At 38.9% G+C, this 27,997-nt stretch overlaps 2 protein-coding genes across 11 annotated transcripts in view; one reads left to right on the forward strand and one right to left on the reverse strand.

Annotated features, from left to right (window-relative positions):
* Positions 1 to 27,997, reverse strand: part of ptpn18 (protein tyrosine phosphatase non-receptor type 18) — a 94,820-nt gene that overhangs the window by 30,933 nt on the left and 35,890 nt on the right. For 2 of the 5 annotated variants that reach the window (XM_079674475.1, XM_079674474.1), the window contains exon 2: positions 19,335 to 19,378. The exons of 2 other annotated variants lie outside the window; for them this stretch is intronic. The gene's annotated coding sequence lies outside the window, so the exon portion shown is untranslated. Of the gene's footprint in view, positions 1 to 1,835; positions 1,951 to 19,334; positions 19,379 to 27,997 lie in introns of those variants that run through there. One more of the 5 variants, XM_079674476.1, reaches the window with a different exon arrangement.
* Positions 1,929 to 27,971, forward strand: LOC307035320 (protein NLRC3-like). Of its 6 annotated transcripts, XM_079674469.1 has the most exons (12): positions 6,405 to 6,528; positions 6,649 to 6,792; positions 11,841 to 11,999; positions 14,991 to 15,095; positions 15,947 to 16,182; positions 16,374 to 18,177; positions 18,986 to 19,159; positions 19,564 to 19,737; positions 20,139 to 20,312; positions 20,713 to 20,883; positions 21,314 to 21,357; positions 22,743 to 27,971. In XM_079674469.1, coding segments are annotated over exons 3-12 (3,012 nt in total). In that variant the 5' UTR covers positions 6,405 to 6,528; positions 6,649 to 6,792; positions 11,841 to 11,871; the 3' UTR covers positions 22,745 to 27,971. The 6 variants fall into 6 exon arrangements, with proteins under 6 accessions (XP_079530596.1, XP_079530599.1, XP_079530598.1 ...); XM_079674470.1 differs by lacking the exons at positions 6,405 to 6,528; positions 6,649 to 6,792 and adding an exon at positions 1,929 to 1,975; XM_079674468.1 differs by having other exon boundaries at positions 6,394 to 6,792.

A 27,997-nucleotide genomic window follows, 5' to 3' on the forward strand; every position in this document is an offset into this window, starting at 1 on the left:
TATATATTATTCTGAAATGGACCAATCTGCACAATGACTACTTTTACTGTCGCTACTTTCACTATATTTTGATGAGAATACTTTTCTACTTTTACTTTAGGGACATTTTGAATGCAGGACTTTTACTGTAACAGAGTATTCCTACACTCTGGTACTTCTACTTTTACTCAAGTACAAGATCTGAGTACTTCTACTTTCACTCAATCACACGATCTGAGTACTTCTACTTTTACTCAAGTACAAGATCTGAGTACTTCTACTTTTACTCAAGTACAAGACCTGAGTACTTCTACTTTTACTCAATCACACGATCTGAGTACTTCTACTTTTACTCAAGTACCAGATCTGAGTACTTCTCCCACCTTTGTATTCCTCTTCAGGACAGAAAAGGCACATACGGATGTTTGTGATTAAATGCAGAAACTGATGTAACAGCGACCTCTTGTGGACATAATGTGGATTACATTTACTGCACATCAAAAACATTGAAATATAATATACTTGTTATCTATACGTCAATCTGTCTAGATCGGACCAGGTTTCTATACTGACTTCAAACAGTATTAAATTAAATTATCTTATTTAGTTTGTCTTCATAAAAGTCTTAAAATCAATAAAAAAATAATCCAAAATGTATTCAACAAATAAATTATGATGTTTTATTATAGATTCAAATACATTTTTACTGATCATTGGGAATAAAAATATGCAAATCGTGCAGTTGATATTGAAAGTTACGTAAATTGAATGATAAATTAGTTTTTTATTATATTTTATGCAATTAATCTTGAATTTGAACCGTCAAACAAATAATTTAGTTAAAGTAGAACTGTCGAATACTTCAAAACAACTGCATATGTCGAATATTTTAAAAATGACATAGGAATGGTATGTAGAATACTTTAAAAAAAATGCATAGCATAGAATGTCTAATGTTTAAAAAAACGGTGTAGTAAAGCATGTCGAAAATGTGCAAAAGAAACGACATAGTATAGTATATAGAATATTTAAAAAATCTGCAAATTATATTATCTTGAATATTTCAAAAGACGACTAAGTATAGTACGTTGAGTATTTAAAAAATTACAGAGTATAGTATGTTGAGTATTTAAAAAACTACAGAGTAAGAATAGTATGTTGAGTATTTAAAAAACTACAGAGTATAGTATGTTGAATATTTAGATAACGACATAGTACAGTACTACGTAAATTAGAATATTATATATCCCTTACTTATAGAGTTTGATAAACCAACATCCTAATCCAACCTATAATAAGAGTTAACCTTTATTTTGTATTTTGGGTTTGGGATACCTTAGAGATCTAGATTTAGACACTATAGATACTGAAGCCATCGTTAGCATTACAGATCGCCTAGTACCAAGGTAAGGCTTCATAAAGGGTTACACTAGCAATGCTAATTAATGCTAACTGCTAGCTAGCTGGTGAATCTGCAACTAAAAATGTTGTTGAAGGCCTGATAACATTTAAATATCGTCCTCTTGCTGGGGCTTGACTAACTTTTTATTTGGATCATTCCAGAATCGGAGGACATTTAGAAATCAAAACATTTGATTAAATTAAGCCTTTTTTAGTTTTTTTTGTATACAGTATATTTGAGAAATATTAAACCTTCAAAACATGGATCAGTCCAGCTAAGGCATCCATGGTTCTCTTTTTATCTGATGTTTAATCATTTGTTGCTTTTTAACAGTGCTCAATGGTGGGATGAAATAATTAGAAATGCATTAAAAAGCTTTCAAATAACTTTGTTGAGCTTGTTTTTAGCTCTACTTCTATCTCACTGAACATAGGGAGTATGAACACATACGCACATATGTGAACTGGTTCAGCAGGTATGGCTGGTTATGAATCAAGAGGAGGAGCTGCAGACAGGTGAGGGTGTTAAAGTCCAAATATGAAGTCCAACTGCCAGACGCCATTTTACACCTGTACGGAGCAGGAGGACAACAGGGTGAGTGTTAACCAGGATCTGCTTTTTAACACAAGTACAAGATCTGAGTACTTATACTTTTACTACAAGATCTGAGTACTTCTACGTTTACTCAAGTACAAGATCTGAGTACTTCTACTTTTACTACAAGATCTGAGTACTTCTACTTTTACTCAAGTACAAGATCTGAGTATTTCTACTTTTACTACAAGATCTGAGTACTTCTACTTTTACTCAAGTACAAGATCCGAGTACTTCTCCCACCTGTGTATTCCTCTTCAGGGGCCTCATTTATAAAGGGATATACGCTCCAAAAATGGCGTACGCCAGTTTCTACGCAATGTTTGCGATTTATAAAATACCAACTTGACGGGAAAATGTGCGGTCCTCCACGCAAACTCTGACCCATGCGTACGCACTATAAGCACAAAAACGGGAGACGAGAAACTGCGACACCGTTGGCAGAAGGAAGAATGGAGAGACATATGTGGGAATAATACCATAAATAAAATGTTACCTCTCATTTATCATATATGAAGAATTCATTTTCACAAATTGATTAAAGCCAATCTTAAAATGATTTAACAAACGCCTGTTTGAGATTCAGTGCACACAAACACATAACTTGGATAAATAAATAAATACGGATATTAAAAACCACCTTGAATATCTTGTGTTAATGTTATGAAATGTTTTCTCATAAATGACCCGGTAAGCAGGAGGACAGAATTACGTCTAAACTGACCCCGTGTTGCATTTCTATAGGTTTTAGATACGAGCATGGTTTTATATCACGTTTAATCGTGTTTTATGTCGTCTGCCAATAGTCTACTTGATAAGTCGCTCGTAAAACACAGGAGGTATGGAAAATAAGAACACCATGTGTGGTAAATTGTACAGCTAATATAACACATTAGTTGTATTTCCTTTAACTGGTGGATTATGGATGTATAGTTGCTGATCGACAGCTGGAACACAAACCACCAAATACAAACAAATAATTCAGATCCAGTCGTCATGACTCCACTCCGGAGGGATTCCCCGATCATTTCGGTTCAGTTTCTCATCAAGAGGGTGTCTCCTGTCCCCGGTACAAACACAATGCCTGAGGAAGGTTATGTGTATTTTTTTTTGTCGTTAACCTTTTTCGGACCACTTATTTATTTATTTTGGTGACGATCCGTCCTCCATGCTGCTACTCTGGTTCAAAAGGCATCCCAAATCTGACACGGGTTGCGTTAGGATAGTTTAAAAATCAGCTCCTAAATTCTAACCCTATCTCCTATTCCTTGACCTATGAGTGAAACGTCACGGGGTTAAGGCATAGTGGATAGGAGAATTCAAAAGGATTTAGGAGAAGAGACTGCGGTACTTTAGAGAATCCGACTGCACTTTCACGATCCAACGTGTTTATGATGCGCCAGCGGACGTCATAAATGTGCGTCGGCTGCTGTGGGGAAACTATGGAAACTACAGTTTCCTATACAGCGGACTACAACATGGATGTTTAATAAGAACAAGGGACTCATCTAGAGACTCTGCACCGTGCTCTGATGCTGTTACTTTATGCTTTATGAACAACAAAGAAACATATTATTCATGACCAAATTTGGAATTTAAATTAAAAAAAGTGAAACTTATGCTCATCACCCTCTCCCTCCGGTCCACATTAATACAAATGATCCCAATACGTATGATTGTATGAACTATGAAAAGATCTTAAAATCAATACAAATGTATTTATTATAAACGTTATTCCATTACATCTATCACTGTGTATATCACTGTTCAAACATCTTTTAAGAGTTGAACAAACCCCACACAGCTCAGTGAAATGTTGACTTTATTTGATCATTTCAGTAAAAACTAACGTTCATATTTCTCTTTTTGATTATAATACTGATGAACGTTCAAAACAAAGCACTTTGGCAACTTACCACATACGTTTTAAAATGCTTAATAAGCACCGTAACTTTCATGATATAATTTCTCCGTCATAATCGTTTGTGTCCGTGAACGGCAGACTGTTGTGTGACGTCAAATGCTGCGGCTGCAAGGCATTGTGGGGCAGCATTTTCTCCTCTCCTTTCGGTAAGGGAGGTCCAGTGGTTCCTAAGCTAAAGGAGGTTATAAAGGAAGTTTGAAACCTCCTTTCCCATCATTCTAGAGCAGGGGTGGGGAACCTCCGGGCCGTATATGGCCCGCGAGACCATTTGGTACGGCCCTCGAGGTAATTTATAAACACACGCAAAAAAGAAAAAAATCCAAGAAATCTAGACCGCAAAATAATTAAACAAGCTTGTTTTTCCTGGCCAAGGTCAGGGTCCTTGAACACAACACGAGCCTAACGTGTCATCACATGGTATATGTCTCGTCTGACAGGAATGTACTTCTAACGGAGAGCACCAGAACGCGGCTCCGGGCGGGAGTTCACAAATTGCAATACCCATAAGGAGCTGTACACATGCCACAGTTTTTGCATGGCTGTGTCTTTAGTTGAAAGCCCAGTGGCGATCTGTTCATCTGTCATACTGATCATACAGTCAATAACGTTGTTGTTATTAGCATCTGGTTAGCTAGCTATGCTAACGAATATAAGAAGCTTTTTCTCCAACCAGTGAGGTAAAGGCACATCTTTATATGATCATTATAGTTATAGAAAAATAAGAGAATAAAGTAAACAGGTATACAATACTAATATGACAGTAAAAAAAAGTTGTTATTAATAAACAAGAATACAGTTTGAAAGGGAAGTGATTTGTAAAATATCCATAAAGAAACAAATCTGCTTACAGTTCTGTTTCATATGGGTGTTGAGAGATGTATCCATAGATCTCTTCATGTTGCTCTCAAAGTGCACCAGATTGATGCTTTTAACTTCAACATTTAGAAAAAATCTTCCTGGTGGTGCATGCCCCCAAACCCCCCTAGATGAAGTTAGATTTATAAAGCGAAACAGGCGTAGGAAGTGCCATACGCACTTCCCTCGCCGGTACGCAATGTTTTGAGAATCGGAAAATGTCGGAACATTTCTGTACCTATGTTTTTGCTTTGTACTACGTAAGCAACCTTCCCACGTGAATCCTACGCAAGGCGTTATAAATGAGGCCCCAGGACAGAAAAGGCATATCGATGTTTGTGATTAAATGCAGAAACTGATGTAACACCAACCTCTAGTGGTCAAGGTGATTACAAGTACATTTACTCAAGTACTGCACATCAAAAAGAAAAACATTTAAATATAATATACTTTTTATTTATAGTTAATCCCTCTAGATCGGACAAGGTTTCTATACTGACTGCAAACATTCTGAATTTTAACATGCAATGGCTCCCTGGTGCCAGTAACAAAAAACGCAAATTAATTAGTAGTGAATTAATTTAAGTAGTAGTGAATTAATTTAATTTTTCTGCACTCTCGCGGGAATATCTCCGCAATGGAGCGAACTTAAGTTTCACGTTTGATTGTATGATATAGCCTTCGCAACACCTTCGTCACACATGTTGCCACTTGTTTGTAATATTTTCCGGCGATTTCTAATCTGTTCTAGAAAGACGCATATTTTTTGGGATTTCAAAAAGCATATAGAACAAACAATGCAGGCCCGGTTCTAGAACAAAATGACTCAGGGTGCATCTGAGATTAGAGAGGGTGCAGTGGTAAAGTGCTATTTTTATAAGTGGGAAGTGGACCTAACACCCTCTAGGGGGGTCCTTGCCTCCTCTAGGGGGGTCCGGGGGCATGCTCCCCCGGGAAGATTTAAAAAAAAAAGAAGGGCTACTGCTATCACCCTGAAGTGAAATAAGTATTTGATACTGGAGAGTTTTTGTTTTATTCTTATCTAAAGACAGAAGGACGGTAGCCCATATATGAGATTTCAAAGGCCTTTTATTTTGAAACTCTAAATCAGATTGTCCTGCTATTCTCTGAGTGACTAGTTGGGGTGTCTTGCTCACACCCTGGAGTGAAATAAGTATTTGATACAGGAGAGTTTTTGTTTTATTCTTATCTAAAAACAGAGGGATGATAGCTCATATATGAGACTTCAAAGGTATTTTATTTTGAAACTGTACATCAGATTGTCCTGATATTATCTGAGTGACTAGATGGGGTGTCCTGCTATCACCCTGGAGTGATACTGGAGAGTTTTTGTTTTATTCTTATCTAAAAACAGATGGACCATAGCCCATATATGAGATTTCAAAAGTATTTTATTTTGAAACTCCTTATGTTTTACATTCACTCAGTTATATAATGTGGAAGTTATACGTAGTTTGTTTTAAATAATTATTCATCACATTATATAGTACATATTTCTTAATTTAAGCTCCAGTATATATGAATATGTTTGGTATGTTTTTTAGGTATATTTGTTATCGACCGAGTAAGCGCTTTTATTTTGAAGGCAATTTTTTCATGCCTCTACCATATTCGCGCACCACAATATAACGGGGGGGCTGGTTTGACTGTGTTTTCGGAAGTGGAGGCTGGCTTGACCGCATATAACAAATATATATATCATAGGGAACAATCTTATGCACCGTTAACACTAGAGTACTTACCTACACACTAAGTGAGGTTTTGAAGACAGCATGTTTACCATGGTTTATTTTCACACTGTGGTTTTAATATATTTATTTCAATAACTTCGTTGAGCTTGTTTTTACCTTTATTTCTATCTCACTGAACACAGTGAACTGTCTGGTTCAGCTGATAGGGCTGGTTATGAAACAGAGGGGTGCGCGCGCGCTGCAGCTGCAGACAGGAAGGGACGCTGAAACTGAAAGTAAGACGGTTTTTTCTGCCATTTTACAGCTCGACGGAGGAGGACAACAGGGTAAGTGTTAACACCAGGATTTGCTTTTTAAAACATTATTTACTCTGTTTTACTGGATGTCAGAACATCAGCGTCCTAGACTCCAAAGAGGGACTTCTACAAGTGGTGTGAACTTTTTTTAGTTCCTGTTTTCTGATTCATCAAAGCAACATAACATGCGACAGCCCAGCGCAGTAAACCTGTCTGAAGTCGGTTAGTGCAAGTTAGGCCCAAATCCAATCCACCTCCTACACACTATCCCTCCGTTTGCGAGATACGCGGAGGGTCCGCAACATTAAGTGCTGTTCCAAACCAACGAGTGTGGAGGGGAAGTGGGTTATCAAGCCCTCAAACAGCGAGTCTGCAGCGGTGCTGATGGCCCAATTCCAAACAACACCCTACACCCATACCACTCCGTAACGGAGTGAACTCCGTGGCGACTCAACGAGGCTCCCTCCTGTCAGATGGAGGGAATAAATACAGCGGCAAGCTTTGGGACAAACTCCCCTCTCTCCGGCAGAAACAGGAAATGCCGTAACTGTATGTAACAACGGTTTCAAATCGGCATCTCTTAGACAAAAAATGTAAATTAATAACTCAAATAAAACTCCAAACATCTTTCATTATGTTACTTTTTTTGTAAAGTTCTTTTAGTTTTAAACCTGATGTTTATAAGCTTCTTAGTTTTTGCAACAGTCTGTAAATATACACAACTTTATAATAAAATGCACACATTTATCTTTTTCTAGACCAAACAGAGGTATGATCCTAAGTAAAAAAATATGAGGCTATCATGAGGTCGTTTACATCGCAATTTATCAGTGGATGTTTGCTGGAACTACTTGTAAACAGCGTGTTTCATGACAGGGGGTGACGTTGACATACACGGAGCAAAACCACACACACACAGTGCATAACAATGGACTCCAGTGCACGCTATTACGGGCACTATAGAGTACGCACAAAAGCGCAAGCACACAAACTTGAAATATTCTGGAAAGTTCCTTATACAGCTTTAGACTTGTTTTTATCTCATGAACTCCCTAAGTGACACACGCTGGCCTGAACAGTCTGGTGGGTCATGGTCATGTGATTTTGTGTTGCCATAACAACATGTGCCAGACTAACACATGTGACATAACGAGCTAAATTTCATAAGCTTTTGTTTTGTTGCTAAAGGTCAAATTCAAGCCATTTAAAAATTAAAATGCTTACATAACATGTCCTTTGTTACATTTAACCTGTTGTGGAAACATTTATTGATCAAATTGATATGAAACAAATGAGACAAACATCGCTGTGACACTGGTGTCACATCGGGACTTTAACCCTAAACTTTCACAGTAAACCCAAAGTGACAGAGTGAACATAGTGAAATTAGAAATATTATTATGATTCGCTCAGTTAATTTAGCTGATTCAATTATATTGAGTTTATATGTTCTTATTCTTCAATTCAAAGAATGTTCAAACTAATTTAAACCAAAAAATCATCCTCATTATAAATAAGAGTTATTTTACCATTAAAGCCCAATTTGACATATATGTCACATTTCAGATATTTGACAGTAGGGGGGGGGTTTTGTCAGAAATGTGTTCTAGGTGGTCTATTTAGTCTAAATTATGTTCCCCTTAATTTCCCCAAAAGTCGAAATGGGTCCGGGTTTTTATGGGTTAAGATGTAAAATATGATTTTACCAACAATGTGAAATTGAAGTAGGCTATCAAGGCATTGCTAATTCATAAAAGTTCAACTTTTCAAGCTTCGATGGAAGCGTCAGCCAATCAAATCATATGCCAGTACAAGCTCTAGCCAATCAAACCGTGTGCTTGTGTGTCCGGGGCGGGAGATGAATGTGATTGGTTGTTGGTCGAGCTTCAGACACGCCCACCGGCAAGCTTCAACGCACGCCGCCGTGTGGACGCTCCGTTAATGTGGCGGACTCTTTGCGCGAAGGCGCAAATGGAGGGGTAGTGTGTACTGTAGTAGCTGTAGGGCAGGGGTGTCAAACTCAATTTAATCGCGGGCCAGATCAGCATTATGGCTGCACTCAAAGGGCGGTTGTAACTTTAAGACTATATAAAGATACATATATAAATATACATAAAATAATGTATTATATTACATTATTGCCTCTGCATTGCATTATTATTGGATAGGGTAATAACTTCATAATTAACTACGTCTGAAAGCTGAAGTCTGGGGCAAATAATTGCAAGTCTCTTCAGTGCGCACGTCACAAAATGATTTAAAAAGGAAAGCCAAATTCTGGAAAAAAGTCACAATCAAAAAACAGAAGTGACATTTAAAAAAAAAAGTAACATTTAATAAAAGAGTCAAATTCTGAGAAAAGGGCACATTCTAAGAAAAAAGGCATATTTAGAAGAAAAAAAATCTAATTCTGAGAAAATAGACACATTTGAGATGCATTGTGGGACATGTAGTTTATGGGCAACGTGCTTCTGTAAATCATCATCTAACCGTATAATAAACATATCATATTATTTGCAAGCTCTGTTGGGGCCAAAGAAAATGAAGTCACGGGCCGGATTTGGCCCCCGGGCCTTGAGTTTGACAACCCTGATGAAGGTGGTGGTTTGGAAAAGGGCCGACTTCACCTGCTGCCCTACATGACCGGGCTCAATGCTGTGTGTGTCCGTCAGGAAACATCCACTGATATTTTGCGATGTTAACAACCTCACGATAACCTCATTTTTTTTAAAACTTAGGATCATAACTGTGTTTAGTCTAGTAAAACGTAAATATGTGCATTTTATTATGAGGGTCATTCCAGAATTGGAGGACAATTTAGACACCAACATTTTTGATGAATGAACCTTTTATTTTATTAATTGTTTTATGTACTTAGGAAAAACAGATAATAAACCATAAAAAAACTAATTTACCCAGCTAAGGCATCAAATCTACACTTTTTATTAGATGTTTTATTTGTTGTGTGCCATGCTTTGTGCAACCCTGTTACAAATACTCATTAAGTATACTTAAAGCATTTTCAAAAATATTCTTCAATAAATTATTTACTATTAAAGGTAGGGTAGGTAAGAATGGAGAAACCAGCTCGAGTGCACTAGAATTTGAAACTACGCTACTGAAAAGAATCTGCCCCTTCCTTCAGACTTCCTTCCAGAGCCCCTCCTCCAACACACACGAACGCGCACATGACCAATCAGGGCACGAGATAAGTTTGTGCACAGATGGAAGGCTGACAGGCAGGTAGGCCATCCAGTTACTTTAGCCGGGCCGGCTCAGATGATTGGTCGTGCTTTTTACAGCGCTACAGCTTCCACAGATGAAATTTTTTTATGGATTTATTGTCAAAGCATTTAATATATTCATTGCTATCGGGATGTTACGAGCATTCCATGGAATATATAATAACAAGTTTACTACAAATACATACTCAGGACAACAGAAATGTTGTTTGATAATATTTTATATATGTTTTCCAATGAAGAATTAACCCTGTTACTCTAATTAATTAGATTAACAGGGTTGCAAGTAACAGGGTTAGAAATCAATGCTAATTTTAGCTTTTACCTCAGGAATTAATGCTAGCTGCACAAAGTAATGCTATAGGAATGGACACACTTAGATATTTAACTAAAGAAAGATACATTTGAAATTAATTTGTTTTAGTCTCATAATATGAGTAACAGGATTCCGTTTGTATGAGTGCCACACTCCTTCAAGAGTGACAAGTTTGGAAATATATTCAAAATAAAAGAGAGAACTTAGTTTTGGTCCCCCCATGGTAGTAGCACATGGTTTGCTGATGTCCTTTCCACTGTGCCATGTGACAAACAGTGTTTTCACTTCCTCTGCCAAGCTAAAAAAGGTTTCGGTAACAGGGTTGAACGCATGTTGTGGGACACACTTTCAGTGTAAAATTACTCTTATTTAAAATGTGTTTATGATTTAACAAATCCATTTTACCATTGGAAGAGACATACAGTACATCAATAGAATAATACCAACAAAAGTAAATAAAAACCCTATTTTAAAATGTTATATTTGTCCTGCAAGTTGGTCACCAAGAAGCTGGTACAAGAGAAAAAGGCAATTTTAGGGGGTGTTCGAGAGCTATTTGAAATTTTAAATAATATTTTGAAACCACTTTTTCTACAACTTTATATGCCTCTTGTCTCAAGACAAGTAACACAACAAGTGCATGTTTTAGCTTTTTGGGCATGGATTATTTATATATATTAAAGATGTTTGGAGGTTTATTTTAGTTATTAATTTAAATTTTTTGTCAAAGTGCTGCTGATTTGAAACCGTTGTTACATACAGTAACGGCATTTCCTGTTTCTGCCAGAGAGAGGGGAATTTGTCCCAAAGCTTGCCGCTGTATTTACTCCCTCCATCTGACAGGAGGGAGCCTCGTTGAGCTGCAAGTGTCGCTCTGCCATGGAGTGGGAGTGGGTAGGGTGTGGTTTGGAATTGGGCCATCGTATACCTCCTGGGTTTTAGGCGGAAGTGACGTAATCTGCCACCCAGGACAAGAGACGAGCATATATGTATTTTCGGTTGTGTTTCCAGGTATAACATTTAAGTTATAATAACAATAATAATTTGTTGATTAATTTCATTATGGTATTTGAGTTTGTTTCAGATCAACTTTTGTATTGGATGTTACAATTTAATTCATTCATGTTTTAGAGTATGATGTCATTATTCGTTAATGAACCTCATATTTGTGACGAGACTTGCGTGAGCGGAACTCCCCTCTATTTAGGGTAAACGTTAAACTTTCAATACAAAAGTTGGCGACTTCTCATCCACGATTATGTCACTTCCGCTGCCTATAACCCAGGAGGTTTACGATCTAGCGCTAACCGTCTGAAATCTGACTGATTTGATGTATTTTAAACACGTTTATTATTATAATGGTTTAGATTAAGACAAGTGTGTTATTATAATGTGTGTGTGTGTGTGTGTGTGTGTGTGTGTGTGTGTGTGTGTGTGTGTGTGTGTGTGTGTGTGTGTGTGTGTGTGTGTGTGTGTGTGTGTGTGTGTGTGTGTGTGTGTGTGTGTGTGTGTGTCTCCAGTGTCACTGGTTTATCTCTCAGACTGGTGAAGATGAGTGGTTTAAAAGATGAGGAAGAAGAGGACACATCTTCAGTCTCCAGCTGTCTGTCTCTGAAGAGAGACCGGTCTAAAGAGGAACCTCCAGACTTCAGTAATGAACCTGGACCCTCAGACACAAAGTAAGAGTTTCTGCTGTAACCTGACCTGAAGAGGATTCAGTTTTTCTGTTATCTGATAATCTAACCTGTTCTTTAATGATCGCAGTAAAGAAACTTAGTGACAGTACAGTAACAAAGTTTAAACTCTTGATCCCTGGCGTCATCAGCGATAGTAAATAATCTACATACAGACAGAAGTCAAAATGTGCTCTCTGAATGAACTAATGATGTTTAAAACATGTGTTGTTTCCACAGACTGAGAGCAGAGTCTCCAGTCTCCAGCTGTCTGTCTCTGAAGAGTGACTGGTCTAAAGATATATATATATAATCAGCACCGATGCAGACTCGCTGTTTGAGGGCTGGATAACCCACTCCCCCTCCACACTCGTTGGTTTGGAACAGCACTTAATTTGGCGGACTCTCTGCGCGAACCTAATTACCTACCCCACCTTTAAGTAAAGAAAGTTATATTTACGTTAAATACTAATGTAGTTTTTGGATAAAACTGGTTTAATTTGATTATTTTAGAAAATTATATAGTAACAGGGTTGAAATTAGAGTAACAGGGTTGCGTAAGGAACAGGGTTAAATGGCTACATTACTTTTGATTGTAGATAATGACATAAATGTGACAAATACATACTCAGGACAACAGAAATGTTGTTTGATAATATTTTATATATGTTTTCCAATGAAGAATTAACCCTGTTACTCTAATTAGATTAACAGGGTTGCAAGTAACAGGGTTAGAAATCAATGCTAATTTTAGCTTTTACCTCAGGAATTAATGCTAGCTGCACAAAGTAATGCTATAGGAATGGACCCACTTAGATATTTAACTAAAGAAAGATACATTTGAAATTAATTTGTTTTAGTCTCATAATATGAGTAACAGGATTCCGTTTGTATGAGTGCCACACTCCTTCAAGAGTGACAAGTTTGGAAATATATTCAAAATAAAAGAGAGAACTTAGTTTTGGTCCCCCCATGGTAGTAGCACATGGCTTGCTGATGTCCTTTCCACTGTGCCATGTGACAAACAGTGTTTTCACTTCCTCTTCCAATCTAAAAAGGTTTCGGTAACAGGGTTGAACGCATGTTGTGGGACACACTTTCAGTGTAAAATTACTCTTATTTAAAATGTGTTTATGATTTAACAAATCCATTTTACTATTGGAAAAGACATACAGTACATCAATAGAATAATACCAACAAAAGTAAATAAAAACCCTGTTTTAAAATGTTATATTTGTCATGCAAGTTGGTCACCAAGAAGCTGGGACAAGAGAAAAAGGCAATTTTAGGGGGTGTTCAAGAGCTATTTGATATTTTAAATAATATTTTGAAACCACTTTTTCTACAACTTTATATGCCTCTTGCTGCTCGATTATGGCAAAAATCATAATCTCGATTATTTGGGTCAATAATTGTAATTGCGATTATTCATTGACTTTGAAAACATCCATTTATTGGAGAAAATAATTTTGAACAGTATGTTTTTAACAGTTGATTACCCTGAACTTTAAGTATAATTCAACTGAAAAACCCCCCCAATTTTTTTTTTTTTAAATAATAATAACAAATATTCGTTTTTATTTCAATTACGTTGTTTTCGTAATCGTTGCAAGCCATAATCGTAATCGCGATTAAATATGATTAATTGAGCAGCCCTACTCTTGTCTCAAGACAAATATACAGTATGTAACACAACAAGTGCATGTTTTAGCTTTTTGGGCATGGATTATTAGATTTTTTATATGTGGGACATGAAATGTCCTCCAATTCTGGAATGACCCATAAAGTTGTGTTACATTGCATTTAGCTTACAGTACGTTTATTCGACCAACAAAGTACAAACTTGAAGAAAACAGAATCATATAAGTACATCAGGTTTCATAGAGCCAAAACATTTCAAGTGCTACTCAACTGGCTTTAGATAAGCCTGTCCTTTGTTAGTATATAAGTGCTTTGTTAGTAATTCTATCGATCGAAGTGGAGTCGAAAGAGATGAGTTTTCAGTCTGCGCCGGAAGATGTGTAGGCTTGTGTATATTGTATACTTTTGTATTGGATGTTACAATTTCATTTCTCCAAGAGAGACAAAAACCACTAAAAGATCTGGTGGATATCTGACCAGTATATATATACTGTATATCCTAAATGTTCTTTGGGTTTTATCCACAAATGCAACACAAATAAGAACTGTATGTTAACATTTCATAATCAAACCATTATTATTGAAATGTAAGTATATTTCACACATTTTAATGTTGTTATAGACGAGAGTATGATGTCATTATTCGTTAATGAACCTCATATTTGGGACAAGACTTGCGTGAGCGGAACTCCCCTCTATTTAGGGTAAACATTAAACTTTCAATACAAAAGTTGGTGACTTCTCATCCACGGTTACGTCACTTCCGCTGCCTATAACCCAGGAGGTTTACGATCTAGCGCTAACCGTCTGAAATCTGACTGATTTGATGTATTTTAAACACGTTTATTATTATAATGGTTTAGATTGAGACGTGTGTGTGTGTGTGTGTGTGTGTGTGTGTGTGTGTGTGTGTGTGTGTGTGTGTGTGTGTGTGTGTGTGTGTGTGTGTGTGTGTGTGTGTGTGTGTGTGTGTGTGTGTGTGTGTGTGTGTGTGTGTGTGTGTGTGTCTCCAGTGTTACTGGTTTATCTCTCAGACTGAAGAAGATGAGTGATTTTAAAGATGAGGAAAAGGACAAATCTTCAGTCTCCAGCTGTCTGTCTCTGTAGAGCGACTGGTCTAAAGAGGAACCTCCATACTTGACACTTGACCTGAAGAGGATTCAGTTTTTCTGTTATCTGATAATCCAAACTGTTGTTTAATGATCACAGTAAAGACATTTCGTAGAGTACAGTAACAAAGTTAAACTCTTGATCCCTGATGTCATCAGCGATAGTAAATAATCTACATACAGACAGAAGTCAAAATGTGCTCTCTGAATGAACTAATGATGTTTAAAACATGTGTTGTTTCCACAGACTGAGAGCAGAGTCTCCAGTCCCCAGCTGTCTGTCTCTGAAGAGTGACTGGTCTAAAGATATACCTATATGGTTCAGTAATGAACCTGGACCCTCAGACACAAAGTAAGAGTTTCTGCTGTAACCTGACCTGAAGAGGATTCAGTTTTTATGTTATCTAACACATTAAACTTTTCTTTAATAATATCTTGAGAGCAGTTTGTACAGAACAAAGGCAGCAGAGTACAGCAAGCTAACATTAGTTCAGTCAGACAACTCCCGTGTTTCTTGGTATGTTTATTAGAAACAGCATATAGTTTGAGTTTGGCGTCTAGGCTAAGGCCTCATCACTCCACAAATGTACACAGAACACCGAGCCTACAGGTGGAAGCTGGGGTTGAAGCTGGGGTGGTGGAGGAAGCATTTAGCGAGGCAGAGGCGGCAGATCTGCAGCTTTAATAGAGTGGCAGGTTTAGGAGAATGTGATTGGTTGGTTGTAAGAGGGACGAGGTGCGTCACGTGTAAATGTATCATTGGTGCTTGAGTTGACTGCCTGAACTAGCTCGCAGGCTTCGCGCTATTTAAGGATATTTCGATATGCATGTTTGCATGCATCATTGTATCAGTGGCATCAAAAGGTTTTAAATGCAAAGATATTGATAAATACTCACAAAAAACTAAATATATCGTCCAAAACATTATTTACTTCTTGGGCATGTTCATGATATGTATTTTAAAGATGTTTATTAATAATAGTGATAACCTGGTGAGCTGGTTGTGTTTAGCATTAGCAGATATAACAGAGCTTTGTGTGATTACATGTAGAGTCAATGCAAAGACCCAGATCCGTGCCTGGCAACACCAAGAAAGTGAAGAGAGGAAATTCATGTCACCTGCGTATTCGTGCAGCGTGACACATTGGTGAGAATCAGCTCCTCTAATGTAAAGTGCTGTAAAGGATGTGTTCCTCTCCACAGAGGGAAGAGGGAGAGTGGTGTTCCTGTGGAGGAGCAGCTGTCCAGCTGTGCTCTGTGTCAGGACGTCCTGAAGGATCCAGTCTCTACCAGCTGTGGACACTGGTTCTGCAGACAGTGCATCACCTCATACTGGGAGCAGAGACCTCCATCAGGAGACCCCTCCTGTCCCCAGTGTGGGAAAAGATCCAGAACCAGAGCTGGACTGCAGACAGCCAGTCAGAGCAGAACTGTACGAGGTAAGAGGCCGAACACACGCAGCGTTTCATTCCTCTTCCTGGTTCCTTTGTTTCTGAATAGGTATACTGCTGTAGAGCAGAGACAGTGAGCTGTTTATACAACATTTAAACTCAGTCTGTTTCTTGTTTAATTGTTATAATTAGATTCTCAGAGCATGTTCCTCATTCTCTCCTGTTTCCTTCTCTTCCAGCAGATAGTGGTCTGCAGAAGGTTCTAGATGAACATAGGCTCAGTCTGAGGAGGAGATGTGAACGTGTGACTGAAGGAACTGATCAAAGTGAAACCCTCCTCAACAGCATCTTCACTGAGCTCTACATCACACAAGGCCAGAGTGAAGAGGTTAATACCCAACATGAGGTGAGGCAGCTGGAGACAGCTTCCAAGAAGAAGCCCCTCCATGACACTCCAATCAAGTGCCAGGACATCTTTAAAGCCTCACCTGACCAACAGACTCTCATCAGAGCGGTCCTGACCAACGGAGTCGCTGGAGTTGGAAAAACCTTCTCAGTGCAGAAGTTCACTCTGGACTGGGCCGAGGGTTTGGGAAACCAAGATGTCAGTCTGGTGATCCCGCTCTCCTTCAGGGAGCTGAACCTGATCAAAGGTGAGCAGTACAGTCTTCTCAGGCTGCTCCATGTTTTCCATCCAACCTTACAGAAGCTCACAGCAGAGCAGCTGGCTGTCTGCAAAGTGCTGCTCATCTTTGACGGCCTGGATGAAAGCAGACTTTCTCTGGACTTCAGAAACAATGAGGTTGTGTCTGATGTCTCTCAGCAGTCCTCAGTCAACGTGCTGCTGACAAACCTCATCAGGGGGAAGCTGCTTCCCTCGGCTCTCGTCTGGATAACTTCCAGACCTGCAGCGGCCAATCAGATCCCTCCTGAGTGTGTGGACAGGGTGACAGAAGTACGAGGCTTCACTGACGCCCAGAAGGAGGAGTACTTCAGGAGGAGATCGAGTGATGAAGACCTGTCCAGCAGAATCATCTCTCACATCAAGAGCTCCAGGAGCCTCCACATCATGTGTCTGATCCCAGTCTTCTGCTGGATCACTGCTGCAGTTCTGGACCACTTGTTGACTAGAGACCAGAGAGGAGAGCTGCCCCAGACCCTCACTGACATGTACTCACACTTCCTGCTGGTCCAGACCAAGAGGAAGAAGCAGAAGTATGAAGAGGGACATGAGACGAGTCCACAGCAGCTGACGGAGGCTGACAGGGAGCTTCTTCTGAAGCTGGGGAGGCTGGCGTTTGAACATCTGGAGAAAGGACACATCATGTTCTACCAAGAAGACCTGCAGCGCTGTGGCCTTGAGGTCACCGAGGCCTTGGTGCACTCAGGAGTTTGTACAGAGATCTTCAAAAGAGAGAGTGTGATCTTCCAGAAAACAGTCTACTGCTTTGTTCATCTGAGCATTCAGGAGTTTCTGGCTGCAGTCTACATGTTGCACTGTTACACCAACAGAGACACAGAGGTACTGAAGGACTTCCTGCAGAGAGACTTTAACAACAGCAGAGATCAGGGGTACCCATCCCTGGATGTCTTCCTGAAGGGAGCCATGGAGAAATCCCTCAGAAGTGAAAATGGCCACCTGGACCTGTTTGTCCGCTTTCTCCACGGCCTCTCTCTGGAGTCCAACCAGAGACTGTTAGGAGGCCTGCTGGGTCGCACAGACAACAGACCAGAAACCATCCAGAGAGCCATCAGCAACCTGACGGAGATGAGCAGTTATGAAATCTCTCCTGACAGGATGATCAACATCTTCCACTGTCTGACAGAGATGAAGGACCTCTCAGTACATCAGGAGATCACAGAGTTTCTGAAGTCAGAGAATAGATCAGAGAAGGAACTCTCTGTGATCCACTGCTCTGCTCTGGCCTACATGCTGCAGATGTCAGAGGAGGTTCTGGAGGAGTTGGACCTGGATCAGTACAAAACATCACTGGAAGGACGACAGAGACTGATTCCAGCTGTGAGGAACTGCAGGAAGGCCACGTAAGTCCAGATGTGATTAACTTTATAAACTAAAGTGGATCAGGAGTTTGATTATTCAAATAAACACTATAACATTTCTGCTGTTTAAATACTGAGAGGAAAATAAAACCAACACTGTTCTTCTATTTATTTATAATAATAGTTCAACTGAACCGTTCCTCTCTTCATATTGAGTGATGGAGGCGACATGTCAAACACATGAAGGACTTGAGAGGTTTCTCAGCATGTGATCACACCACACAGCAGGACTTACAGTTATCACAGAAACATATTATTACTTTCTAGAAGTTTCTTTATCATTAAACACACACGTTTTGATCACAATGTGTTAGAGTTTAAAATCAGATCTATATCATGTCCCACCAATAACAGAGTTATGTCTTAATGCTGATAGACTGGGAACATCTGATGGTATCAAGTTGAACATATTGAAACTTTATTGGTTTGTTAATTGTGTTTGTGTGCGCAACAAATGTTCAGATGCTCAGAGAAGCCAAAACATCCTTCATCCATCATTCACATCCAAATATTAACTAACATTTAAATTTGTACATCTCTAATATCGTCAAGTGATTCATTTAATTTCTGTTTCTTTTGGTAACAGTCAGTGACAGCAGGAGCACAGACATGTGATCAGATCACACTGACAACTCATTACACTCTATTATCATATATTATTATATATTATATTAAATGGACTAACAGCAAAGGTCTATCAGAACATGTCAAATCTTTTTTCATCGAATGCTTGATGTTAATATAATGTTTCCTTTTTTTAACACATGTTGTAATATATGTTTTATTATAGACTTACTGGCTATCTACTCTCAGAGACTCACTGTGAAGTCGTGGCCTCAGCTCTGAAGTCTGACCCCTCCCATCTGAGAGATCTGGACCTGACTAACAACTATCTGGAGGATTCAGGAGTGGAGCGTCTGAGTTCTGGACTAAAGAGTCCAAACTGCAGACTGGAGGCTCTCAGGTCAGTTCACTGACTGCAGTTCATATTGATCTGTTTTGGTTTATGATTTTCTGAATTTGAACAAATACAATGTTATTTTTATTTGTTCCGTTTTTGCTAATGACTGAATATTGATCAGAGTAACAGAGAGAAGGTGAATGTGTGAGGGAGAGAGTTTGAGCTTCCACAGACTCACCCTGTGCTCCAGGAGTCAGTGGAGATGCTGTCGGTACTGAGGAGCTGTGAGGGAGATGAAGGAGTTGTTAAACATCTGATCAAAGTTAAAGTTCCAGATTATCAGTGGATTGTTTCTGCTTCATCTCTGACATTAAAACCCTGTTTGACTCTGAACAGATTATTAAACCTGGAGTTATTTCTAACAGGAACTTTGTTTTCTAAACTTACATCATGTTTTCTTTATTCAGTCTGTGGGACTGCAGTTTGTCAGAGATCAGCTGTTCTGCTCTGGTCTCAGCTCTGAAGTCCAACCCCTCCCATCTGAGAGATCTGGACCTGAGTCAGAACGCTCTGAAGGATTCAGGAGTGGAGCTGCTGAGAGATCTTCTGGAGAGTCCAGACTGCAGACTGGAGACACTCAGGTCAGTTCACTGACTCTCTGTTACTGCTGGAGATCTCACATGTTCACTTTGTAATTGAACTTCATTTATATTAATTAATAACTTAAATCCATAAAGTTATAAATGTCCTTTTATTCATATTTCATTTTTAAGAGTAAGAAGTAAGAACTGCAGACACACATGTTGACTGTTTCTTAAAGGAACTGTAATAGATGTTATTTGTAAAAAGTAAATCTATGTATTTAATATTTAGTAAACGATAACGTCTGAATAAAGGTAAATCTGAAGTCATTGTAGTTTTACATGATAAAGTTCACTTTGTGAAGAAGACACACTTTTCTGTTCAGATTCATTTAAATGTTGAGTAACATCTGATTAGATTATAAACAGGTTTTTATCCTCATCATGTTTTCTCTATTCAGACTGAGGGGCTGCAGTTTGTCAGAGATCAGCTGGGCTGCTCTGGTCTCAGCTCTGAAGTCCAACCCCTCCCATCTGAGAGATCTGGACCTGAGTCTCAACGATCTGCAGGATTCAGGAGTGGAGCTGCTGAGAGATCTTCTGGAGAGTCCAGACTGCAGACTGGAGACCCTCAGGTCAGTTCACTGACTCTCTGTTACTGTTGGAGATCTCACATGTTCACTTTGTAATTAAACTTCATTTATATTAATTAATAACTTACATCCATAAAGTTATAAATGTCCTTTCATTCATGTTTCATTTTTAAGAGTAAGAAGTAAGAACTGCAGACATACATGTTGACTGTTTCTTAAAGGAACTGTAATAGATGTTATTTGTAAAAAGTAAATCTATGTATTTAATAATTAGTAAACGATAACGTCTGAATAAAGGTCATCTGAAGTCATTTTAGTTTGACATGATAAAGTTTACTTTCTGAAGAAGACAGATTTTTCTGTTCAGATTCATTTAAATGTTGAGTAACATCTGATTAGATTATAAACAGGTTTTTATCCTCATCTTGTTTTCTTTATTCAGACTGAAGAGCTGCATGTTGTCAGAGATCAGCTGTTCTGCTCTGGCCTCAGCTCTGAAGTCCAACATCCATCTGAGAGATCTGGACCTGAGAGAGAACGCTCTGCAGGATTCAGATGTGGAGCTGCTGAGAGATCTTCTGGAGAGTCCAGACTGCAGACTGGAGACCCTCAGGTCAGTAAGGGGTCTCTGCTGGTTCAGCAGTATTGTATGAAACACAGGGAGGTGTTTCTCTCACTGGGGAATCAGATCAGTGATGTTACCCACTGACTGCAGGCTCTCTCATTCTTCCATCAACTATAGAAGGCCAGCTGGAAATGCAAAGCCACATTTAGTAAGTGATCAACTTTCCACCAGACATATGGGATTTGACAGAAGAGTGGAAAAGGTAGTCTGTGTTTGATGGGATGTTTTGAGCTCCTTGACTAATGACTGTTACTTCCTGTCATGCAGCTGAGAGCTGTGGCAGTCAGTCGTAGTGTTTGCAGAGAAGATATGATGGGATGTAAAGCATGAGATCAGTCAGGACTCTGAAGCTGACTCAAAGAACAAACACTTATTTTAAACTGGATCCATAACTGTTGGATTGTGTTCATCCCTACAGGATCAGAGATGATGAGACGATCAGAGCCGAGATCCAGAAGACCTGTGAGTACTGAATATCCTCCATTCATCCAGATATGAAACTCTTTGATGGAGCATGTCCTCAGAGGAAAACAACACTCTGGTTTCTCTCTCTTCATCATTTTGTCTGTTTCTCTTCACAACAACTGTCTATCAACACAGTGACGCGTTCACTGACACTCTGTAACATGTAAATAAACTCTGAAGAATAAAACACATGAAAACATCGACATTATAACCATTCTGTTACAGTCATCAAAATGTACTTGAGTAAAAGTACTCAGATCTTGTTCTTGAGTAAAAGTAGAAGTACTCAGATCTAGTACTTGAGTAAAAGTAGAAGTATTCAGATCTTGTACTTGAGTAAAAGTAGAAGTACTCAGATCTAGTACTTGAGTAAAAGTAGAAGTATTCAGATCTTGTACTTGAGTAAAAGTAGAAGTATTCAGATATTGTACTTGAGTAAAAGTAGAAGTATTCAGATCTTGTACTTGAGTAAAAGTAGAAGTACTCAGATCTAGTACTTGAGTAAAAGTAGAAGTACTCAGATCTTGTACTTGAGTAAAAGTAGAAGTATTCAGATCTTGTACTTGAGTAAAAGTAGAAGTACTCAGATCTAGTACTTGAGTAAAAGTAGAAGTACTCAGATCTTGTACTTGATTAAAAGTAGAAGTACTCAGATCTTGTACTTGAGTAAAAGTAGAAGTACCAGAGTGTAGGAATACTCTGTTACAGTAAAAATCCTGCATTCAAAATGTTCCTCAAGTGAAAGTAGGAAAGTATTCTCATCAAAATCTAGTGAAAGTAGCGACAGTAAAAGTAGTCATTGTGCAGATTGGTCCATTTCAGAATAATAGATATGATATGTTTTATAATGATTGATCATGAAAGTGTTCTCAAAGCTGGTAAAGGTGCAGCTAGTCTGAATGACTTTGTATACTGCAGGGTAGCTGGTGGATTTACTCCAGGTGGAACTAAAGTCTGATTTAATACTTGATTATATTTCACATCATTCATCCACATCTGTAAACTAAAGGGATTAAATACATGTAGTGGAGGAAAAGTACACCATGTACCTCTGAACTGTAGTGGAGGAAAAGTACACAGTGGCATGAAATGGAAATACTCAGGTAAAGTAAAAGTACCTCAACATTGTACTTAAGTACAGTACTTGAGTAAATGTTCTTAGTTCCTCTCCTGGTCTGTAAAGCTCTCCCAACATTTGCAGGTTAGCATCCGGCAGCTTCTATGTGCTGGGGACCCGTACTGTACATTTCTATCATCACACTTTGGGCTCCTCAACATGTGTGGGTTCCCAGCAGGACTCTCTGAGCTGCAGACACATTCTTTCTGTGACTTTGTTCCAGATATCTGGAGCATAATAACTGAAGCTGTTTCTCCATGTTCAGGAACTCCCATCCCCCGAGTCCTGCGGCAGGAAGCGCTCCTTCTCTCCAAGAACTCCTGGACCCTGCAAGCTGGTCCAGAACCAGAGTCCCAGTGAGGAGTCCAGCCAGTCCACCTCTCAGAGTTCAACTAAACTACAACATTATTAAAGATCATGTTTAAAGATAAAAAAACGATGCTTTCAGACTGTATCCAGGAGTTTCTCAAGCTGCAGTCAAAACAGGTCATTTGTATAAAAAACTTAAACAAGTCCGCTGAATAGGCAGGTATGATGATAGCTGCAACCCGCTCCTGTGTTCAACTGCTTCTCATTTCATTATAATAATCAGGGGTGCACATAACCTTTTTGCCCTGCTTCTCAAAGGAGCACCTGGAGATGTTGCTTGGTGCGCGTCCTTAAAATGAAATAAACCAGACCTTTTGAGGGGTACTTGACTTTATGAACGGGGGGGGGAGGTGCGCTATTGAGCACGCTCATGAACTGTTCGCCAGAGCCTCGCAGCAGGGTGTGCGGAGCGCATAAAGCATAAAGCAGACCCTTCAGTCGGACTCGAGTGCCGATTTTCGGGACTCGACTCGGACTCGCGCACTTGATTGACACGACTCGGACTTGGACCCGTGAATTCTCGCGCACGCTGACTTGGACTCGTGAATTCCCCCCCCCCCACGATGACTCGGACTCGACTTGGACATTGGCACTCCGACTTCGACTCGGGCAAGTTTTCTCTGGAGTCTGATGTCCTCTATCCTGGCGTGTGCACCTGCGAGGCGAGTTCACGTACTGGGCCCCGCTATTCCAGTCTAAAGATGTCTAGAGACACACCCCGCATCGTGCTGTATGCTTTCACACATTCTGCGTCCACTTTGGAAAAGAGCAGCGCAAAATAACGCCATAGCGTACTCCTCAGGCCGAAATAGGGAAGAGCTCAAGACAATCTTGGATCTAGAATGTACATTATCATCACTGACTAGAGAACTACAGGAACATTATCATTCAGATAAAGAAATAGCAGTATGCAAAGTTAAAGCTGAACTCAATGCGCTACTTACCAAGAGAGCCACATTTCGGATTCATAGGGTAAGAAACACAGAATATCTAGATGGAAGTAGACCGAGCTCCCTGCTGGCAAGTACACTCCGAAATAACGAGCAGCTGGCCCAAATATCCTCAATTACGAATAATGATGGCATTGTCCTTTATGATCCAGTCCGTATTAATCATGGATTTGAACAGTTCTATAATAATTTTATATATACGTCTCAATTACAGACAGAGTTAGAACATTTTTTTGTGGATCTGAATTTACCACATCTATCCCCTGAGGATATCGATCGCTTAGATCAGGGGTGGGGAACCTCCGGCCCCCGGGCCGCGAGACCATTTGGCACGGCCCTCGAGGTAATTTATAAACACACGCAAAGAAGAAAAAAATGAATGAAATCTAGACCGCAAAAAAATGAAACAAGCGAGTGCCTGTTTTTCCTGGCCAAGGTCAGGGTCCTTGAACACAACACGGGCCTAACGTGTCATCACGTGGTAATTATGTCTCGTCTGACAGAAGTGTAGTGCTGACGGAGAGCACCAGAACACCGTTCCGGCACTTCCAAAAATGGCAATAGCCTACCCATAAGGAGCCGTACACATGCCGCAGTTTTTGCGTGGCTGTGTCTTTAGTTGAAAGCCCAGTGGCGATCTGTTCATCTGTCATACTGATCATACAGTCAATAACGTTGTTGTTATTAGCATCTGGTTAGCTAGCTATGCTAACGAATATAAGAAGCTTTTTCTCCAAAAAAGGCACACCTTTATATGATCATTATAGTTATTATAAAAAAATAAGATAATAAAGTAAACTGGTATAAAATACTATACAGTATGACAGTAAAAAAAAGTTGTTATTAATAAAGAAGAATACAGTTTGAAAGGGGAGTGATTTGTAAAATATCCATAAAGAAAAATAAAACGGCTTCCAGTTGTGTTTCATATGGGTGTTGAGAGATGTATCCATAGATCTCTTCATTTTGCTCTCAAAGTGCACCAGATTGATGCTTTTAACTTCAACATTTAAAAAAAAATCTTCCCGGGGGAGCATGGCCCCCGGACCCCCATAGAGGAGGTGAGGTCCTCCCCTACTTAAATCATGTCCACATGGATAGGAAACTAAATAAATTTGCCCATATCTTGTGTCCATATATTTCTGTTGTGGTGGTCATGCCACACCGTGCACGTGAATGCATGCACGAGTCATGGTGAGATATCTGGATTAAGAGGTTGCTTTTTCTTTGCACAGCATGAAAGAAAAGCCAAATGAATTTGCTGTGATTTTAGTTCTTTTAAGCAGAGGTCAATAATTTGTACGGCCCTCGGAGGATGTTGAAAAAATTGAAATGGCCCTTGAGAGGGAAAAGGTTCCCCACCCCTGGCTTAGATTGTGAAATAACACTTAAAGAATGATCTGAAGCATTGGAAGACATGAACCTTGGCAAATCCCCTGGTATAGATGGTATCCCTCCGGAATGATACTCCCAGTTTTGGCCTGGTTTAGGACCAATATTATTGGAAATGATTCATGTAGCACTTAAAGAAGGATATTTCCAAAAGGATATCAATACAGCTATAATTTCTCTCATACACAAGAAGGGGAAAGACCCACATTTTATGCACAAGTTTTAGACCAATATCACTTATAAATTCAGAAATCAAACTTTATGCCAAAGTAATAGCTCGACGATTGGAGAAAGTCCGTCCAACATTAGTTCATTATGACCAAACAGGCTTTATGAAAAACCGATTCTCATCAGATAATATCAGGAGACTACTGCATGTTATTCATTTTGCAGCAGACATAACATTGCCTTTCGCCGTATTATCAGTTGATGATGAAAATGCTTTTGATATGCTAGAATGGCCATTTTTGTGGCATACAATGCAAAAAATGGGTTTTGGGGCAAAATGTATGATTATATTGAAGATCCTTTATAATAATCCAAGTGCTATGGTTCTGACAGGCAATCAGTGGTCACCTAGATTTTCGGCAAGGTTGCCCTGTCTCCGCGCTTCTGTTTGCAATTTCTCTAGAACCGCTTGCACAGAAAATAAGACTATCCAAAGAAGTAAAACAGATAGTTGTAAAAGACACACACCACAACATTTAGTTATATGCGGATGATCTACTACTGTACTTGGACGAGGTACCAACTACGCTTCCTAAGCTGTTAAATATCTTTACCCAATTTAGTTCATTATCTGGTTACAAGATCAATTTGAATAAATCATGTATTTTACCCCTCAATAGTGCCGTGGTTGAACTAAACTTAAATACAGAATTACAGATCGTCCAACACTTTAAGTATTTGGGAATCGATATATATGCCTCATTCGACACAATAGTAGCAAAGAACTACGAAAGAATGTATACAACAATTAAAGATGACCTAAAAAGGTGGATTAATATAAAGATTTCTTTAGCGGGACGAATTTCAATCATAAAGATGAATATTCTACCAAGAGTCAGTTTCTTAGCTAGTATGTTACCTTTATCTCCACCAGACGGTTTTTGGGACAAACTTCAGAATAGGATTTCAAAATATATTTGGAAAAACCAATACCCAAGAATCAGATACAAAGTTCTACAATATGACAAAAACAGTGCAGGCCTTAATGTTCCCAATCTCGAGCTCTATTATTATTCCTTCACGAGCCTTGAAAAACTGGATTGATGAAAGCACCAATGTACCTTGGATTAAAATTGAAAGAAGTATAGTCTATCCCCTTAAACTTGGTGATGTCTTATTTCGGGTGCTTTTCTCATGAATTAACAACTTAAATCTTGTTTTTTTCTTGTGTATTTCATAATCCTATAGGATATTAGATTTATTTTCATGTGACTTTAAGACTAAATATTATTTGCTCAGCTCTGTAATAAAAAAACACGTTTTAAAAATAAATATCCAATTTGTATTACATATATCCTGCTTGATGAGTCAACAGCAAAGCAGCCAGGCGTTAACGGTCAGCTGGCATGTGTACTTGTTCATTGGCTCATATGTGTAGCATGTTTAATGGCAGTGTTTTGAAAATGGCCGACAGGTGAATATGTCAGATCTCTGTGTATTACTCAGAGATCCAAGTGCAGTGCTTTATAAAGTGCAGAGCTGTGCAGATTGTGTGCAGAGCTGAAATGTGTTTAGAGTTCTGTTTGATTTAATCCAGCAAGTTTTGCCACAGCAAAACAGCACCATTGAACCCCCCTGTGAGTTTCCATTGTAGTCTCCTGTTCAGATGTTTAGTTCAATAACATGAGTGAAGAAGAGGACAGCAAGTCTCGTCTCAGTGCATGTGGAAGTATTTTAAACAAGAACAAGTCATTTCTTTGGAAGAAACTTCGCTTATTAGAAAAACCGAACCGAGACGAGGAGTCAAACCCACAGGTGTAGAAACCGATGGATTAGTATTCCCACCTAAACCAATCATGCAGCGGGATTACATTGAAACACAGGTGGACGCATGTATCTGCCTAAATACCTTTTGTTTTATTTCATTCAGATTAGCTTGCTCATATATCCCAGTGACTGCAATATGGCACATGTTTTTTTCTTCTATTATACACAGTGATGTTACATTGAATCATTGTGCATTTGTAATGCTGATGAAGGTCGAACCTTGTATGATATAACATATATATAACTTCTATATTTTGTGATAAATATGTATTATCGGGGAATAATATGTATATATGCTCATAGTTATTTTACCCTTATTTTTACTCATCTCCTATTTCATAGTTTTTTATTATTATTATCATTTAAAAAATAATTCTTGATTTTATTAATCTGTGCTGTCCTGTTTTTCACGCGTACCCTGTTGCTGATTGTACAACTGAAGTTCCCCACGGGGATTAATAAAGGTTCATCTTATCTTACCTTATTATAATCAAAAGTGTAGAGTGTAATGGAAAATTGTATCATGCTAAGGGAGCATTTAAAATTCACAATCTGTTCTTCTTTTTCGTGTTAAGAGGTTAATGGTCTTATCTTTTGTTGAGTGTAGACATGATGTTTCTCCATTTCCTAGCAGATGTGTTTAAAAGAATATCATGTTTATCTTTTCTGTATGTGCCCCTCCTCTTCTATTCTTGATGTGAATATCAGACCCTCTGCAGACCTCCTGATGCAGACTGCTTGACTCTGTAATGATTTACCTTCTTGCAAGAATAAACTCCATAAAAGACCGTCTCATTCCACGAATCTTCATTTC

Source organism: Notothenia rossii (genome assembly GCF_949606895.1).
Source record: "Notothenia rossii genome assembly, chromosome: 4".
NCBI lineage: Eukaryota > Metazoa > Chordata > Actinopteri > Perciformes > Nototheniidae > Notothenia > Notothenia rossii.

What these genes read in the sequence shown, in the direction of transcription:
- LOC307035320 (XM_079674470.1), top strand. Translation starts at nt 11,872, where the DNA reads ATGAGTGGTTTAAAAGATGAGGAAGAAGAGGACACATCTTCAGTCTCC. An exon ending in CCTGGACCCTCAGACACAAA is followed by an intron (nt 12,000 to 14,990) that starts GTAAGAGTTTCT and finishes TTGTTTCCACAG; the next exon opens with ACTGAGAGCAGAGTCTCCAG. An exon ending in CCTGGACCCTCAGACACAAA is followed by an intron (nt 15,096 to 15,946) that starts GTAAGAGTTTCT and finishes TCCTCTCCACAG; the next exon opens with AGGGAAGAGGGAGAGTGGTG.